Source organism: Stegodyphus dumicola, chromosome 4 (genome assembly GCF_044657685.1).
Source record: "Stegodyphus dumicola isolate Sdum_Otavi_A_Nest chromosome 4, ASM4465768v1".
NCBI lineage: Eukaryota > Metazoa > Arthropoda > Arachnida > Araneae > Eresidae > Stegodyphus > Stegodyphus dumicola.
The window spans coordinates 58,805,038-58,824,677 of record NC_140771.1 but is presented as its reverse complement, the minus strand read 5'-3'; the positions used below and the strand labels follow the sequence as shown (position 1 = coordinate 58,824,677).

Here is a 19,640-nt window from a genome sequence, read left to right as displayed (position 1 = left end):
TGACTGCATGCAGAATCCTCTCTTGCAGTTGTACTAAATCATATGCCGGAAGGTACACAAACACACAATCTGTAGTATAAGCTCAGAAGAATATATCGTGTGAAGTAGTCAGGAGAGTATGGAGGCTTCAAATGTAAGCAATCTTGATAATACATGTGCCAGTACAATGATTAGAAAGTTCTGCATTGAGCTAAGTGCAAATGCCTTCATGAAAATGTGTCCCATCTTGTTAAAAATAATTTTTCTATCTTCCTGTAATTGGGAATAATTGTTATATTCCTGTAATTTGTTTCAGCATGTTTAGGTACACTTATTAGTGCAATTCACTTTGCAAAGAAAAATAACACCTGGTGGCTTAATCTATAACTATGTAACAAAGCTTATTATGGGTTTAGAGATTTTTTATGTATTGATATCTCTGATACTGCAGTAAGGCATTTGAAATCTGTTGTACTGTAAGTAGTGTATAGAAAAACATTAAATTTCTTTTTCTGAGATATTTAAAAGTCGAATGAAGATGTAGGTAAGGAAATTTATTCTTTCATCATTGGTTTCCACAGTTATAACAGTGGTAACAGGTGTTCTAGTCTCTCCTGCAATTATTAATGGACATGTCAACATTCAACAACTAGGTATAAGCATCATTTTCTTCCTCAGAATAATTTTGAAATTTATGTAGCTTAATCTTCCAAATGACCCAGCTTCTTTGATCTGCTCATGAAGAAATTTATATATGAACTATATTTAAACATCGTCTAATAGCTAAATTTGTAAATAATATAATTTAGTAAGTCTAAACTTTCATTTATTAAAATGATATTTATATCATTAAAGAAATTAAGAAAAAATAATTTAAATTATAAGCTAACATATACCAAATAACAAAAAATCTCAGTTAAAGGCAGTCATGCCACTTGAGGGATTAATAGCATTATTTTATTGATTCAGTTTTCTAAAAAAGACGGTTTAAGTAAAGTGAAATTTATGAAACTTTTCATTTCAACATCTGCTGCATCTCATATTATTATGTTGTCTAAACTATTGCTATTATTCTTAGGTACATATAACCCTTTAATTGTACATTGCCAGATTCCATTTGCCTGAAATTGTTTTTTGCATTTTTCCTGTCACTGAAACTTAAATAACATAGTTCAGTATTAGCCGTTAATTATCTTTAGAGATGCTTTTAACCCATTCAGAACTTGTAAAAAGAGACAGAAGCACTTCCCCAGGTCCTTGCGCTTTGAAAGTATTTGTATGCAGAGAACCAGTGATTTTCTCGTTAAGCCTAATTTCATTTAAAATCATTACTGTAATTAAATATAACAAAATTTGCATTTTATTATCATTAATATTACCTGAATATACTGTAATAAAATTTTTGTGATGTTAAAAAAAGTGCAAATTTTAAAGAAAATGGTTTTATTTTAATGATATATATATATATATATGTACACTTTCCCAGGGGGGAAATGGGCATTGTAAAAGGAACAATTTACTAGTAAAACTACATGACATGCCCAAATAATGAAATAATAAATGTAATGAAATGAATGAACTATTCGCATTTATAGAGTCCTTTTAGTGTGTAATTATCTACCTTGTGCTTGTTTAGTAGTTTTTTGGCAAATTAAAAAAATTACCTGTCCATTTTTTCCGACAGTGTATATAAGTGACAAAAATTTGATAAACCCTACTAGAAGTATTCAAAATGTAAATAAAGTATTAGTATATTGCATATAATAAAATATAAGAGCATTGTTCGGGAAAAAGTTTTGCATTTTGCATTCCTAGTAATTTAACTTGCCATTTTTTTTAATAAACTCTTTTTGATTATTATCTTCTTGAGTTTGTCAAAATATAAATAAAAATCCAGCGCTTTATAAAACACAGCCTTTTGCGGAGTTGTTTACATGTTCAAATTACACCAATAATAATAAAAAAAAGAGCTATTGAAGGTGAAAATTTTGTGGAACATTATTTGAAAAGCTTACTCACTTCAACTGCTATCTAGTATCATTTAAAAACTTGAATAAAATGCTCCAATTTGAAATCACACTACTACTATCATGGGCTTCAAGACATAGAAAGGATGATTACATATATGATACCATGGGCAGTGAAAGAAGAATTGTGTGACCGCAGTCCTGAATGGGTTAAATGGAGATGGTATTTATAATCATGCTTTATGTTTAAACATATTGATATGTTTAGGAATATAAATATTTGTTTCAGATTCTGTTCAGGATATATACATGTTACATCTTCAAGTTGGAGTATATTCTTTATTTCATCACTTGTATGGCATGTTTCCTTGTAATTTCTTAGCATATCTACGCTCATATTATGGAGGTAGAGACAGTAATGAAGAAACTTTTAGGATATTCTCTTTAGTTATCAAGGTATATAAGTTTTTAATCATATCTTTGTCAGTTTATATTAAGCTATAATTAAAAATAACACATTCAGTAATCTAAAATCAGAATTAATATTCATGTATCAGAGAATATTCAAAGCTACAAATTGAAGTATCCGAGAATATTATTCAAAAGAAGTGTTACACATATTATTTTCAAAGCTATAAAAGGTGTTGAAATAAATAGTGCTTAGTGCTTAGAAAATTATTTTGTTAGTAAATAATCTTTTTTTTTTTTTTTTTTTTTTTTAAACTATTGATAAAGAATAACTAAAATTTATTACCTTTAACATTTACCACAAGCAATGCATCTGATCTTAAAAAAGTATTTTTGGAGTTGGAACATTATTTTTGATAACTACATGATATAAATATAAATATTGGGAACTATATAAGAGATAGTTTTGTAATTTTTTAAAACTGAGTATGTAATTTTTAAATTTAAAAATGCCAAAACACGGAGAATCTTTGCATCATTTAAAAACATTTGTAATTAAAAGTATATGTTTGTGACGAACAGTTGCAAAAATAATAGCTTGGTAAGGACTTTTGTGGTGTATGTAATAATGGGTCCAGTTTTTATTATTATGCATATTTTATTTCAGTCTGTCTTTATGTGTATAGACATGGACCTATCAATATGCTCACATCTAATTAATGAATTTTTGGCCTTTTAAGATATTTTAATTTTTTTAGCCATAAGATTAACTAAGATAAAAGATGAAGCTAATGGAATTGTATATGTGCCAATCTGTGATGAGAAATATGTATAATTTTGTAGTCTATTGCATATGTTTATAATATTTTCTTGCATCATTTCTATCTTTTGGATTTTAAATTGTAGGGGAAAATGTGTATTTTTTAAGCTTATTCCTGGATGACAGTGATGAGCTAGAGTTCTGTTTGAGATGTTCCGTGAATTTTCTGCCATTCTCAGTCCTCATCAAACGCATAACAAAATGTTAAAATGACATGCAGGGGAATAAATTAAAACATTTTTTTATTTTTAAAGTCTACTAATGTTTTAAGTTTATCTTAGTGAAGTGTTCTAAAATGTTACTTTTCTTATTTCTTATTATTATTAGCTAAGTCATTGACAATATTGTTGAAGTCTGAATTATAATGGATTTGCTATTCTCTACACAGTATGATATTGCAAGACCTCATTTCTGGATAATTTTATATGCAATTTTCAGTAACTTCTTACGTAGGAAACTCTTTGTGGTTTTCCCTATGTGTAACTCAGATATCAGTTTGCTCTAGAAATTCCTACACGAAGGCATCACTTCCATTAGGCGGATAGTCCTTGTGTGCATAATCAAATAAACCAAACCTGTCTCACAATCTATGAGAATACTTTGATTACCTCATGTTCCTTTAATGTAAATTCCTGAAATGTTAATTAATTTTATTCTATGTTTAATGAAATGTACTTTAAAAGCCTCCAGTTTTATTTAACTTTCTTGTGTATTTAATTCTGTGATTTTGGGGAAAGATCTGATTAATTTCTAGAAGGGCAGAATACTACAAACCAAGAAGAAAAAGTAAACAACAAATAGCATATCAGAATCTGATTTCATCCTTATTACTTAAATGCTCTCAGCACTAAATATTTTGAAAAAATTTTTTGTTAAACTCAACTACATTTCCTAATGCATTCATTCTGTTTATTTCTACTGCATGCTTGACACTTTGACCAGTGATTGAAATAATATCACAGTTGTGGGATGAAGGGAAAAGAACAGAATGTGAATTGACACTCACTGTTTTGAAAAAGGTAACATAATCTACAGCAACAACAAATATGTATGTATATGTTTGCCATATTTTATGTATGATTTGCACATTTGGACAAATTCTGCTTTTCCAAACATTCTTTGAGGCATCTTTGAATGCCAGTAGGTCAGTGAGGTGTCATTGCACTTGTCTTCTGCAAGTTTGAATATCAGGTCAGCCATTCAAATTTTTTATAAATTTTAATTTTTCAAATGATTGTTAATTAAATTAAAAAAAATTATTTCATTACTGCAAACCATAACTTTAATATTCTAGGCAATTTTATCTTTTGTTTCAGGAAACCAATAAATGATTCAACGGCTTTCTTTTTTCTTCCATAGATTATAACTTATAGTAGAATTTGGCTTCCTTCAATCCATATGGTAAATATAAAGTCAGTTACCAAATATCGAATATTTTTTTTTTAAATCGTTAAAACAAACAAACTCCATCATTATTAAATTTAAATTAATAAACATAAGAATACATCTTTGCGAGTGGACTGTAGTTTAATTTTTTATTTTTAGCGATTTCAGCTTTAGAACACAACACAGCAAAAAGTAAAGCGAGAAAGTTACAATTAGCGTTTGAAAGAATGCAAGAACAAAGTGCGAGCTGCGCATACCATCTGCACATTGCGAAATAATATCTCGCAGACAGGCAGAGAGCTCTGGTGGCCGAAACATTCCGCCTGGTGTTGAAACATCGTTTCAAATTTAAATAGCTTTTAAAAAATGAAATTTCATAACAATATTAAATTATGCAAAAATGTGTCATTAAAATATTCACAGGAAAACATAATATGAAATGAAACTAAATTGTTCTCAAAACAGATGCACAGAAGCCTTGATACAATTCAGGGACTTAATTATAGTTAAAGCAAAGTATAATGTTATAATGCTTTAGGGGGGGGAATTTAATCACTGATAGGCAAAACACTAAGTTTGTGAATTGGCCTTTTGAAAACACCATTAGCAGTTTTGAGCTTCACGATATGCACAATATTGTCTGAGCTAGGAAAAACTTCCAGCACTCTTCCTAATTTCCATCATAGGGGGGGGGGGTAAATTGTCTTCCTTTATGATAACTAAATCATTAATCTTTAAATTAGTTTGTACTTTAAACCATTTTGAACGTCGTTGCAAATTAGAAATGTATTCATTGGACCATCTTTTCCAAAAGCTTTGAAACATTTTCTCAACAAGCTTCCAACGTTGCAATATGGGAATTTTTTGATCGTGTAAACTTTCTTCAGATAAGGCAGTTAGCTGGGTGCCAATTAAAAAATGGCCTGGCGTAAATGCAGAAAATTCTGATGGATCTTCAGGCATTGAACACAAAGGTCGTGAATTTAAACAAGCTTCAATTTGAGCTAGCAATGTCGTAAATTCTTCTTGCGTGGAAGTTGTTCACCTATGGTTCGCTTGAGATGTAACTTTGTAGATTTTAATGCAGCTTCCCATATTCCTGCAAAATGCGGCGCTGCGGGAGGATTAAATATCCACTTAACACCTTCAGTAGAGCAATACTTATTAACAAATTCATTTTCCTTCAAGGAATTTATTAGTCTTTTCAATTCCTTATCTGCAGCAATAAAATTTGTGCCACAATCACTATGCACTTCTATTGGTTTTCCTCTTCGAGATACAAAGTGCTTCAAAGCGGCAGTAAATGATTCTGATGTTAGATTACCTACTAATTTAGTATGTAAAGCTCTTGTAGTAAAACACACGAATACACAAATGTAGTATTTCATTTGTTTTACTCCTCGACCTTGCCTGGGCTTCACTTGAAATGGTCCGGTGTAGTCAATTCCAACCTTGGAGAAAACCTTTGACGTAACGACTCTAGATGATGGTAAATCAGACATTATCTGAGTAGATGTTTTAGCTCGTACATGATGACATTTTACATATTTGAAAATCTGTTGTCTTACAACTGATTTAGCGTGGCTTATCCAATATTGTCTTCTAATCATTGATAGCAATAGCAGGGGGCCAGCGTGAAAATGGGATTCATGAAAATGATTCACTATAATCTAGGTTATGTGATGTTTCTTGGACAACAAAATAGGATATTTTCTGTCCTGCGCGATGTTGGATTGTCTTAATCTTCCTCCGATGCTTATAAGTCCATTCTTATAGATAAAGGGGTTCAAAGAAAGGATCTTACTATTTGAGTTTAACGGTTGGTTCTTATTCAGAAGATTATATTCATTAAAAAACTCATCCCTTTGAACTACTCTAACAATTGCATTTCCTAGCGTATTGCAATTCTTCGGTTTTAAGGTAACCCTTAATACTTGTTATGGTAGATTTACCTGAATTATTCACAAACCGAAAACACCATGCGATGATTCTTTTAAGTTTTAAGAATGATGAAACTTCATTAAAGACTGGAATTTGTGAAGCGACTGTTCCAATTGAACAAGAAACATTTTTACGTTGTTCCTTTAAAGACTCTTCTGAAAATGGTAAGTTGATAGAAAACAGAATATTATTTGAATCAAGCCACTGAGGACCTGTCTACCACAAGTCATGAGTAGAAAGCTCTGAAGGCAAAAGACCTCTTGATGCACAATCAGCTGGATTCTCCTTCCCTTTTATGTGATTCCAATGCGATGATGGTAAGACTGATTGAATTTCTGAAACGTGGTTGGCTAGGAAGGTTTGCCAGCGTGTGGGTTCTGATTGTATCCATGACAAAACTATCATTGAATCACTCCATGCGTAAATATCGTCAACTTAAATTTGCAATGAATTCTGCACAGCTTGAACCAAATGCACTAATAGAACTGCAGAGCAGAGTTCTAAACGAGGAACAGAAATTACTTTCAGGGGAGCTACACGAGTTTTTGATGTTAGTAACTGAAACGAAACTGAAGAATGATTTGAAGACTTTAAACAGATCACTGTGGTGTAAGCTTTCTCTGATGCATCACAGAAACAATGAAGTTCTACATTTGTGGCTTTGGGCAATAATACTCTCCTAGGAATACGAATGCATTCAAGATTTGTGATATCTTCACAATAGGTTTTCCATCTTTGATTGATTTCATCTGGTAAGGGATCATCCCATGAGATTTGTAATTTCCACATATCTTGAAGCAAGATTTTTGCTGCAATTATGAAAGGTGCTAACCAACCAAGTGGATCAAAGATTTTCGAAATAGAAGACAAAATCATTCTTTTAGTAGAACACTCTATTTTCGAGATTTTCAAAGTGACAAGTAAACTAGTCTTGCGTTGGATACCACTCCAAACCCAATAATGTTATTGATTTAGTATCAACTACTGTACATGAAGAATTAGCTTTCTGAGCGTTCAGGGCAGTTTTTAAAATCGAGCGATTATTTGTACACCATTTATGCAATTAAAAGCCACCTTTTTGTAAAAGTTCACTCAGTTATGAAATTAACTCTACTGCATTCTCTACTGTGTCTGAACCAAATAGGACATCATCAGCATAACAATTGTGTAATATTATTTCAGCTGCCTTTGGGAATTTAGCTCCTTCGTCAATTGTTAGTTGTTTGAGTACACGAGTAGCCAGGTAGGAAACTGAAGTAGTGCCATACTTAACTGTGCACAACCTGCAAGTTTTAATCGGCTTTGATGGATCATCTCTCCACAATATTTTTTGGTAATTGTGATCTTCATCATGAATTTGAACTTGTCGATACATTTTCAATAAGTCGCTAGTGATGGCTATGAGATAGCATCTAAACCTCAAAAGAATAGTAAATAAGTCGTCTTGTACCTTGGGACCATTCATTAGCGTGTCATTAAGCGATATCCCTGATGTAGTTTTGGCACTAGCATTGAAACCAACGCATAGTCTTGTGGTAAGACTTGATTCCTTTAGCACGTGATGATGAGGTAAATAATAATGAAATCTCGATTATCATAGGATAATTCTTCCATGTGTCCAAGTGATAAATATTCGGACATGAAGTCTTTATATTGTTGATTTACTTCAGGAGTTTTTATTAGTTTTTGTTCCAGACTAAGAAAGTTGTGCAAGGCTAATGATCTGGAATTACCTAACTCATTTCTTTTAGGCTTGAATGGCAATTTCACTGAGTAACGACCATTTTCACTACGGATGTGATTTTCTACGAAATGGTTTTCACACGATCTTTCCTCTTTAGTTAAAGGTTTCGATGTGGGAATTTGTTCCAAATCCCAAAATGATTTAACTAATTCACCCGTGTTTACGTTTAGCGTATTGATTGAAACTTGCTTACAGTTTGGGAATTCAAACTGTGTAGTTCCAGCAATTACCCATCCTAACTTAGAACAAAATGCGAATGGAAGATTTTTGTTCCTTTTAATTACTTCTCCATTGATTAAAGGAATACGTTAACTCCAAGCAAAATATCAATTTCTCCCGTTTCATGAAATGTAAAATCTGCTAAAGTTAAATCTTGGGAGCTTTCATATAAATTCAAAGGTAATGTTACACTTGGAATGTTTCCTGTAATTTTTTCTATTATGTAAGCGGACATTAAAATTCTGTAACTAGTATTAAAATGAGATGTAAACAACAAGTCAACTTCTCCAGTAGTAGTTGTATCGAAAGTACCTAAGCATGACACTAATATCTTCGAATCCTTTACGCTCAATCCTAAATTGATAGCTGTTTTCCGACGAATGAATGATTTTTCACTACCTGAATCTAGTAAACATCTACAATTTATGAATTTATTTTTTTGAGTTTTGAACCTTAATTAAAGCAGTACACAAAAGTTCATGACTACGTTTACCATTAGCAAGAGCTCCAAAATGGTGATTTTCATAGTTGTTTGCACAAACAGTTGGAGAAACCTCACTCAAGTCGTTTTCTGTTTTAATTTGTGATTTCGGAACAAACACTTGTGCTTCTGGTGAAAGGAATGAAGATGCATTTTTTGGTTTGAAATTATTTTCTAAATGCAAAATGCTATGATGATGCTTAAAACAAAGCTTACAAGTATTTTCACTCTTACACATTTTAACTTTATGGACATTAGACAAGCAATTAAAACAAAGTTTATTAGTCTTAACAAACTCTATTCGTTTTTGCACTGGTAAATTTAAAAAATTAGAACACCTGTGTAAAAAATTATCTTTTTTACAAAATAAACAAATAGAATTAGTAATCAGAGAAGTAACCTTGTTATACACTGGTTTATCTGATTTATGCATTTTACTAATTAAAGGTTTACTGTTCTGTAATGTTCTAGCGTAATTCTTCAAAAATTCTATTAAGTCATTCAACTTTGGTATTTCGTCTTTTTTTAATTGACACTCCCACCACAACTTTGTTGAAACATCAAGTTTTTGCAAAATAATATACATCTACAAAGTATCACTAAAATGATCTATCTTTTGATCTAATATTTCCAATGCTCGACTTATTTTGTTTACATTATCTACTAAATATCGAGGATGCAGATTCCGTTTGTATTTGTGAAACGTTAAGAATTCTTTTAATAAAAGCAAATATCTGTTCTCTTTTATTAGAAAATCTCTCTTCTAGTAAATTCCAAGCAATACTGAAATTTTGATCAGCTATGGGAATTGACTGAATAATGCGATAAGCATCATTTTTCAAAAAACTCTTTAAATATTGTAATTTTTTAGCTCCAGAAAGATTTGGATTGTTGCGAACACTAGCGTTAAATAAATCTTTAAATGTTATCCATTCTATTAAATTTCCGCTAAATGTGAGTAAGGATAATTTTGGTAACTTTAAACTTTCAGAGATTGATTCAGGCACGACAGGTTTGTCGCCATTTGCATTTACGACCTTGTAAATCTTTAACTTACGAACAATTTTTAAGTGAACCTCCTCAATTTTCTCTAAAATCGACTCTTCTTCCTCAACAAAAGTGTCTATTTTATCATCATTTCAATTTGTATAAATTTTTTTAAATAGAGATTTAAAATCTTCCTTAAAGATTTTACATTTTTCTAAGATTAATTCAGCTTCAGCATTATCTATGTTATCATAATCTGTTTTCTCAATGAATTTCGTTAACTGTGTTTTCAAAACTCTCTTTCTTTTTTTTCTATATCTGACATTTTGAAAATATTCTAAATTCTCGATTTTACCAATACTTTAATTACAATAAGTAGCAATAAGGAAATGTCAAATGCAATTAAAATACGTTATAACTATTTCACTCACCTCGAACACTGCATCCATTGCGCAACTCTTGAGAATTCTAAAGTGCATTATCAACACTATTATGAAGACGTAGAATTCTTATTCACAAGCGTGGCTTTTTGAAACCTCTGGCGTATGACGACCAAATTAATGTAGCTTAGCGGTATCTTAAATTTAAATTAATAAACATAAGAATACATGTTTGTGAGTGGACTGTAGTTTAACTTTTATTTTTAGCGATTTCAGCTTTAGAACACATCACAACAAAAAGTAAAGTGAGAAAGTTACAATTGGCGTTTGCAAGAATGCAGAACAAAGTGCGAGCTGCGCATATGATCTGTGCATTATGAAATAATATCTCACAGACAGGCAGAGAGCTCTGGTGGCCGAAACAACCTAGTTATGTTGTATTTTATTATATTAATTTTAAGAATTTAAATTACAGTAGGACAGGAACAGACAATGATTTTATTGATTTTGCAGTTGTTAAAAACTAATGATTAATTAAGTAATAATACTAAGTAAACATAAATAAAAAGATTGTCGAAGAGTAATTTTGTATCTTGCCTAAAAATGACACTTCCAAAAATACCGACCTTTCTGCTTCCTTATGGCTTTTTTATGATGTTAGCTGTTTAGTTCAGTCTTAACGCATCATTCCTGATAATTTGCACTAGTTTGATGCGTATTTTTACTGTTGTGTTTATATGTTTTAATGCATTGTTAATTGGTTGTTCATGAAATTGAGCAACTGGCTGTTGATTTCATATTATTAAATGCTTCTTTTCTGGTTTTAAAAATTAAAATTGCATAGACTTATGGATGGTCACTAGAGATTATACCCATATTTATTTTTGCAATGCATTCAGTATTTTGGACAAAAGTGTTAGTTGTTTATGCTTTAATTTTTTAAAATTATTATTTCATAAAAGAGGACTTTTTTCACTTCATCTTTCTGATATCATAGTTACCATTTCAACTTTATGATGATTGTTTGCTAAGATTATAAGGTATAACTGTGTTTAAAAATTTTGCAAATTATAGTACAATTTTAAAGCTGAAGTAATCAAATGATTTATTAATTATAACTATATAGTCACATAAGGTAACCTATTTGTTAGAAAATTCAAATAAAATGTGTATTATATATGAAAATAAGTAATACAATAATGTCTTTTTATGTGAAGTAATGTTAATACGAGGGTAAGTTAAAAAATAAGCTTCCCCTGTCGACTGTGGTCAGAGTTGTGTATGAAAGTCAAAAAATAGAATGAGACATTAAAGATATGACATACCTTTTGTTTTTCCACATAGGTACCAATACATTGAGACATTTGTCATATCGCTTGATAAGCTTCAAAAAGCCCCCCAGGAAAAAATCAGGGCTTTGCATATGGAAGAAGTATTGAACGGCTTGTTTCACTTCAGTATTGCTTCCAAAGCGCCTTTCCCCGAGATTTTTCTTCAAAGCCGGAAACAGATGGAAGTCACTTAGTGCGAGATCAGGACTGTATGGCGGATGGTGTAGGCACTCCCAACCAAGAGTTGCAATATGGTTTTGCGTTGCCGTCGCCGAATGTGGTCTGGCATTGTCATCCAACAGCAGAACGGCAGATGTGAGAAGGCAAGGCCGCTTTTTCCGAATCGCCTCTTTCAATTTCGACAGGGTGTCACAGTAGCGCGTAGCATTGATGGTTCCAACCTCCAAAAAGTCCAGCAACAAAACTCCTTGGGCATCCCAGAAAACTGTGAGGAGCACTTTACCTGCAGAAGGAGTTGTCTTGAACTTCTTTCGGACAGGTCATGACGGATGTTTCCACTCCATAGATGCGGCCTTCAATTCTGGTGTGAAATGGTGGACCCACGTTTCATCCCCCGTCACAATCCGAAACAGAAAGTCATTGCCATCTTCATGGTAACGCTTGAGATGTTCCAGGCTGACTCCCATGCGTTATTCCTTATGTGTCGAGGTCAATTGTCGGGGCGCCCATCGTGCCGACACTTTTCTGTATCGAAGAATGTCGTGGATGATGTTTTGAACTCGCTCATGTGAGATTCCAAGTTCTTCCGCTACTTCATCGATGGTGATATGCCGGTTCGCTCTAATCATGTCATCCACCTTCCTGACATTTGCATCTATAGTGGCCGTGCGCATCCGTCCAGCTCTCGATATGTCCTCCACTTGCTGACGTCCATCACTGAATGTGCGACACCATCTCTGCACCATTTGCTTTGACATCACACCTGGCCCATAGACTTCCACGAGGCGGTTATGAATTTCTGTTCCTGATACTCCACGTGCCCATTCATAGTGGATAACCGCTCTCACTTCCTCCTTTGACCACGAATTCAAAACGCACCTTCTCTCCATACCTACCGGGGCTCAAATGAGAGGCTTGTCTTCGCTTTGCGCAGGCACTGCAACAGCGCCATCTGCTTGATTTGCAGCGACCTCTACCCAATGGTGTATCGGTGACTTGCATGTTTTCCTGCTGTGTCGCCTTTCGCCCATAGCCGTTCAACGCTTCTTGCATATGCAAAGCGTGAATTTTTCTTGGAGGACTTTTTGAAGCTTATCAAGCAATATGACAAATGTCTCAACGTACTCGTATGAGAATAATAAACTCAAGGTATGTCATATCTTTAATGTCTCATTCTATTTTTTGACTTTCATACACAACTCTGACCACAGTCGACAGGGGAAACTTATTTTTCAACTTACCAACATATTAATATCTTTTTGTGCAAAAAATATTAAATGATATAAATATCTTAACCTGATTGTCATTTACTTCATTTTTCTCTAAATTTATACTACCAAATATGCAAATTGTTAACTTACCATTTAAAAACTGTGCTTCCAGCCATTACTTGAGTGTGTGAGATTGCATCCTCTTTTGGTTACAGCTTCTAAGGAAACGGAACTCAGTCCTAGCAGGTAAATAGCTATTCATGTAACTAATAGTATCAGGTTGTCCAGAAATTTTGTGCCGATTTTGAAGGAAAACTGAAATGCAAGAGATTTGAATTTTAGTGCACATTTATTAAATTATATAGGTGCCATTCTGTTCTATGACCTTTCTCCATCTTTCAGAATTCTGATAATTCCATTCTTCCAGAATCTCTCAGTACTTTCAGCCAAAATGTTTTTACATGATGATTTCTTTATTTGGACCAAAGAGTTGCACTTTTTTTCCATTAAGGAAATTTGTAATGATCGAAATAAATGGAAGTCAGATGATGCGAGGTCTGGTGAATATGATGGAAGGGGTAAAACATCTCAAATGAGCTCCAACAACTTTCGTCGAATAATCAAAGACACATTAGGACGCACATTGTCCTCATGAAAAAGACAGCCTTCCATTTCATTATTTCTGGATCTTTTTGTTTAATTGCTGTCTTTAATTAATTTAATTAGAAACAATATTCTGAATTTATCATCTTGTTGTTTGGTAAAAGTTCATAATACAGGATCTCTTTCCAATCCCACCAGACACAGAGCATGAGCTTCTTTGGATGAAGACCCGCTTTTGGGGTGCTTAATGGTGGTTCATTCCACTTTTCCCAAGATTATTATAAATCAGTGGTCGCCAAACTCATGAAGCTTCTAAGCCACCTTACCATTTTTAAATCTATTGTGGGCTACCCAAAAGAACTACCAGCTTCTTTTTAAAAATCTTATACAGTACAAAGTCCGTAACTCGTTGGGACTTCTTTGATTCTGGATTAGGGGTTTTTCCAGATTATAGATCATCAATTTAAATCTGGTAAGATGGCATGCAGAAATTATACAATTAAAAGTATGAAACCGTAATTTATGAAATAAAGAGCAATTATGATCTTAAGGGTATCAAAATTTACAAAAAAAAAGTTTAATATTTATTTGTTTACTTTAGTAAACATTTCTTTCGATGTAAGTTGTTTAAGTTGCTTCATTTTATGTGCTAATACTTTCTCTTTAATTCTATAAACATACATAATTTCTTGTTCAGTTACAAAGTTCCATTGTTCAAGTCCTGTAATTGCTGTGTTGAGAATACCGACTAACTTGTCAATCGAAATTTTTTCGTTTTCAATAACGTTCTCTGTTACTTTCTTCACTATCGGAAGCGCGCATGGGTAAACGCTTTACTGGCTTTATGCACATGCGTAGCAGACGCGCATAAGTTTGTGGCTTTGAGGTGCGGATAATGAATGTCCGGATTACGGACTTTGTACTGTATTTGCTTATAAACTTACATTTCTAGTACATTTGAAATCAGTTTTAATTAAACTGTATATAACAAAAAGAGATTAAAATTGACTTGTGAATAACTACACTGTTGAAATGTAGTTAGTAATAAATAACAAATGTAATAACAGACATTTTTTTAACAGACTGATTAACATTAATGGGGAGAATGGAGCTTTTTTATGTCATTAACAAGTTTTTTAATTAAGACACAATAACACGCCGAATAAATACTAATTCAGAAGTCAAACAACAAAAATCAGCGTTAATTTACAAAATTTTCACAGGACTAGTTTCAATGGTTTTACCGAACCATCATCTTCAGCTGCAAAACCATTTAAGAACCATGCCGGGAAGCCCATCCTGGCTGATATCTACATGCATTATTATGAATCAAAATTGTTTGAAACTTTAAACTTCCCGGCATGGTTCCGCTACGTAGACGATACTTTTACCCTGTTTGAAGGTAATAAAGATGATTTAAATAGAGTTCTTTCAACAATGAATTCTATTGATCCTGCTATTCAGTTCACTTTTGAACTTGAGACTTGCAATTCTCTTCCGTTTCTCGACATTCTGGTCACACGTAACACATCCAACTTCAGTACTACGGTTTACCGTAAACCTTCATCGGTTTGCCTTCCACCACACTTTAAATCATGTCATCCGACTAAACAAAAGTTAGCTTCATTTTATTCCTTTGTTTTCCGTGCTCTTCAAGTTTGCTCCTCCAAACTAGCCCTTGATGAAGAACTAAATTATTTAAAAGCAATAGCTATTGACAGGGGCTTTTCACCCAACATTATTAATCAAGCAGTTAAAAAATTCTCATCTCAACACACTAAAAGCCACACTCTTAATTTAGGAGATTATAAAAATTCTGTTGTCATTCCCTTCTTTCCATCAATTAGCTATAAAGTTGCACATATTTTGCAGAAATTTAACTTTCAGGTTGTTTACTCTCCCATCAATAAAATTCCAACTTCTATACTCAAGGACCCCATTCCGGATATGAATTCCTGGGGTATTTATAGGATTCCTTGCCAGTGCGGTTTAATTTACATTGGCCAAACTAAGAGAGCCTTAAAATTTCGCGTCAAAGAACATGAGGCATATGTTATAAAAAAGGAAACACAGAAGTCTTCTGTTGCTCAACATTGTTGGTCCGAAAATCACACTTTCAATTTTTCTGCTGCCAAAATTATTCAAAAAACATCTTCCATTGGAGAACTGGATTTTCTAGAGGCATTTCACATTCATAAAAATCTTTCTGTTCTAGTTAACGATCCTAATTCCAATCCAAATTTGCCTTCGGCTTTTAGAGAAATTATGTTTTAGTTCTGGTTTCGCCAACAGATGACGCCACTTTCTTATTCTTGTCCAGGCTTTCTTATCTTATCTAAACATTATTTCCTATCTTGTTCATTTGCGGTTTTGCAGCTGAAGATGATGGTTCGGTAAAACCATCGAAACTAGTCCTGTGAAAATTTTGTAAATTTACGCTGATTTTTGTTGTTTGACTTCTGAATAAGTTTTTAGTGTTAGGAGAGTGGATTGTGGCTGCCATTCGAATACAGTTGTCCAAGTATTCATCAGTGAGTCTGTTTCTGTACATTTTTTAATAAATTTCATACTGGAAAAACAAATCTCGCACAGATATGCAGAGCTGAATGTTGCCTTCACTTTGAGAAAAGCCTGAACGAAAATTGGGTATTTTTCTTAACAGGAGGCCAAGTATTTTCATAGCTTGAAGAAAGTGATTTTACAGATAAATCTTTTTGAAAATCTGTCAGTTCCAACTCCACTTCAGTAGTGTCTTGTTGTGAGTGTCAGCTCAGTGTCAATCAAGGTTAGGCAACCGAAGATGTCCTCGAATCGAGGATAGTTAACGCAATCTGCCGAAGATGTCCCCATGAGATATTAGCAGTTCGCGATCGACTTTTTGGCGATCATTGTTATAAATGATCAATTTTTCAGTTCTCATCATTACAAGCTTCAAAAATGGTGTCTCCTCATTGTGTTTATAAAGAAATCGCAAATGGACATGCGATCCATCAGATTTTTTCTCCGTTAAATCGTAGGGAACCCATACATTAAAACGGTTTATGTAGCCAAATTTCACAAAATGCTCATAAATGGTAGATTTTGACATGGTGTTTTAATTTGATATTCATCTGTGGTGAAGGGCCTACCTGAGTGTTCTTAATCTTTAAGGTTGAAATCACTGGCTTTAAACTCTGCAAACTATCCTTGCACAGTTCTTTCAGTTACGGCACCTTCACAATAAATGGTGCATATCTTGTTTGGCACTTGTGTAACATTTTTGCCTTTACAATAAAAGAAAGTATTAAATGCATAAAATGCACTTTATTTTCTTCCATATTGAAAACTGACAAAAATTAACATATCATAAACCTAATTTTTTCCAAATATGCCTGAAGTACACCATCTTTTACGATACATACACTTAACGTACATGTTACGATATGTACACGTGTGTGTACATATCGTAAACGTTAATGTAAACGTAAACGAATATAAACGACACTGACGTGTCTTAATGTGCACTTGTCATTTATTTTAAGTCATTTTGTTCAGCTGTTCGATATATTTAGACATGTCCTTGAACACCCACTACCAATATTCGGCATGAACTTTCTGTACAACGCAATAGAAATCATTTCTATGCATGGATTTTTTACACATGATTTGATATGACTTTGGAGGAAAAATATATTTCCTATTTTATACAGTAGAATTCTGATAATCCGCGAATTCCCACAAGTTGCACTGATTTTTTGGTGTAAACAAACAAAATTTTGATTTAAAAAATTCAACATTAAAATTTTACTTTTTCTATACTTATAAATTTTTAACAAAAGTGAATGTATGACATATTTGAGACTGAAAAGCAAATTTTATTTTATTAGTGAAGTTACTATTTTCTTCATGTATATCAGAGCTCTTATCTTATGATAAATATAGATTACGAATCTCTGCAAATTTTTTGGTATAGGTCAGTCCCTTGTTTGTGAATTTGTATTTAAAAATTTTTTAAAATTTATGCATTAACATGTGTAAAGAATTAGTTTTCTGTAACTTTTTAGAGGCTAAATTCTAACTTAAATGCAGCTTGTTACATTTAATGCAACTAGCAAACAAATTTGTTAATATCGGCTTTGAATAAGGTTAGATTATTAAAAACAGCATTTTTAGAGGTTTTTTTCTATCATCAAGAAGGAAAGGTTGGGTAGAGAAAAATGGACTAAAACATTAATAATCACAAAATTTTAGTTCTAGTAATTTTAGTTAATTGCTTATAGCAGGTCATCATTCAGGTCAGTAAGAGCCGCACGTTTCAATTCAGGAATGTTAGAGAGCTGCATCCAGAATTTTCTAAAAGCCACAAGTTCATATTTACATCATTATAGAAGTAGTGAAAGAGGTCTTAAATAGAAAGAAATCCCTGACTAATTACTTCCTTTTGGACACTTAATAGTTTTAGTTTAAGATATTTCATACATCTATTTTATATGCATGAGCTGCACAAATTGCCTGCGAGATCCATATCAGGCTCGTGAGCCGCACTTTGGCCACCCCTGGCTTATAGTATTCTTAATCAAACTGCCTATGTGCTGAACATAATGGAGGAATTAGAGTAGAGTTTATATTTAGAGAAAATCTTACTGTAGAAAATTTAATTAACAATGTATTTAGTTATGCATCTATTTTTTTCTTTCATTTAAAATCAAGAAAGTTACTTTAAAATTTACCTAATAAATACACTAATTTTGTTCTGATAAGTAAGATTGCTAGTAAATATACCCATTTTGTTCAGATAAAGTATTCTTATGCATTTATTAGGCATTTATGTATTTTTTCATCCCTCCTTTCCGCATGCATTCGTGGTGTAATTGGAAGCATACTTAACGCATATTCGAGAGGTTCAGGGTTCGAGTCCTGGCAGGGGGCACTTCAAACTTTTCACGTCTCCAGCCTAAAAAAATCCTAATGACTCTACAGTGGCTCCTCAACTAAAAGGTGGTGGACAATAATTTGTTACCACCAGGATTTGGCAAGTAGATCCCTTAATCTCCAGTGGCCCTTTAAAAGGGTGCGTATATAAGGTATTTTCTCCCTCCTTTTCACATGGCTTTGTGGTGTAATGGTAGCACACTTGGCGTATATTCAAGATGTCCGGGTTCTAGTCCCAGAGAGGGTACTGCATATTTTTTTACCTCTCCTGCTTCAGAAAAAGCCTAAAGACTCTACGCATTTTTTTAAGAGGAGTCCTTTATTTCCTCAAAATTTTGCATTTTGTAAAACTTGATTATGAATTTTTTTTAGGATATGAGTATGTAATGGTAGTTACTTGTGTCCAAACAATTAAAATTTAATGTAAAAATTGGTATGGTAGAAATATAAACAAAACTCAGACAACATTATAATCTCCAAAGCTCTTTAATTCGCACAAACTTTGATACAAGGGGTATGGATTATCATCATTCTGTTGCACTATTTTTATAGTTTAAATAGTGCTGCTAGAAAGTTTTCTTCTTGGATAATCCGTGGAAATTCTGCCTCCAATAAACACACCTTGGTAAAATTAAGAGCACATTTTCATTGGGAAATTGCAATTACATGGACTTCACCTTCTTAGTATAACTATAGTGAATGAAGGTAATCACAATGGAAATAGCTAAAGATACAGCTGAACATGAAACTTTAAATTTTAACGGTGTAAGTAATATTTGTATATGCATAAACATTTTGTTATATATCTCACGTGGATTTAAATTTAAAAAATATTCCTGTTGGAAAAAAAATTCTTAATAATTTACATAAATAATAATTTTAAATAAATAAAAATTTACAGTTCAATTTGTTGAATTAATATTCTGTTACAGGGCTTCGAACTGCAATTTTTTCGTTCCATTTCAACTAAAAAAAAAGTATACTGGGTTCAGTTCCGGTTTTCTTTCCGCCAAAAATAATGGTTTTTGGTCCATTTTGGAGTGAATAATTTTATTTTATGTATATTCTTGTTTCTACTAAAAATATAATTCT

The 19,640-nt window shown here is 32.7% G+C and overlaps 1 protein-coding gene across 6 annotated transcripts in view; it reads left to right on the top strand.

Annotated features, from left to right (window-relative positions):
- The window catches only part of Tsc1 (tuberous sclerosis 1 protein hamartin), a 187,061-nt gene that overhangs the window by 41,333 nt on the left and 126,088 nt on the right, over nt 1-19,640 (top strand). For 5 of the 6 annotated variants that reach the window (XM_085814963.1, XM_085814962.1, XM_085814961.1 and 2 more), the window contains 3 exons: nt 2,236-2,402; nt 4,534-4,575; nt 13,207-13,280. In XM_085814963.1, coding sequence (XP_085671089.1) covers nt 2,236-2,402; nt 4,534-4,575; nt 13,207-13,280 — 283 coding nt within the window. The remainder of the gene's footprint in view (nt 1-2,235; nt 2,403-4,533; nt 4,576-13,206; nt 13,281-19,640) is intronic. The other variant, XM_085814960.1, reaches the window with a different exon arrangement.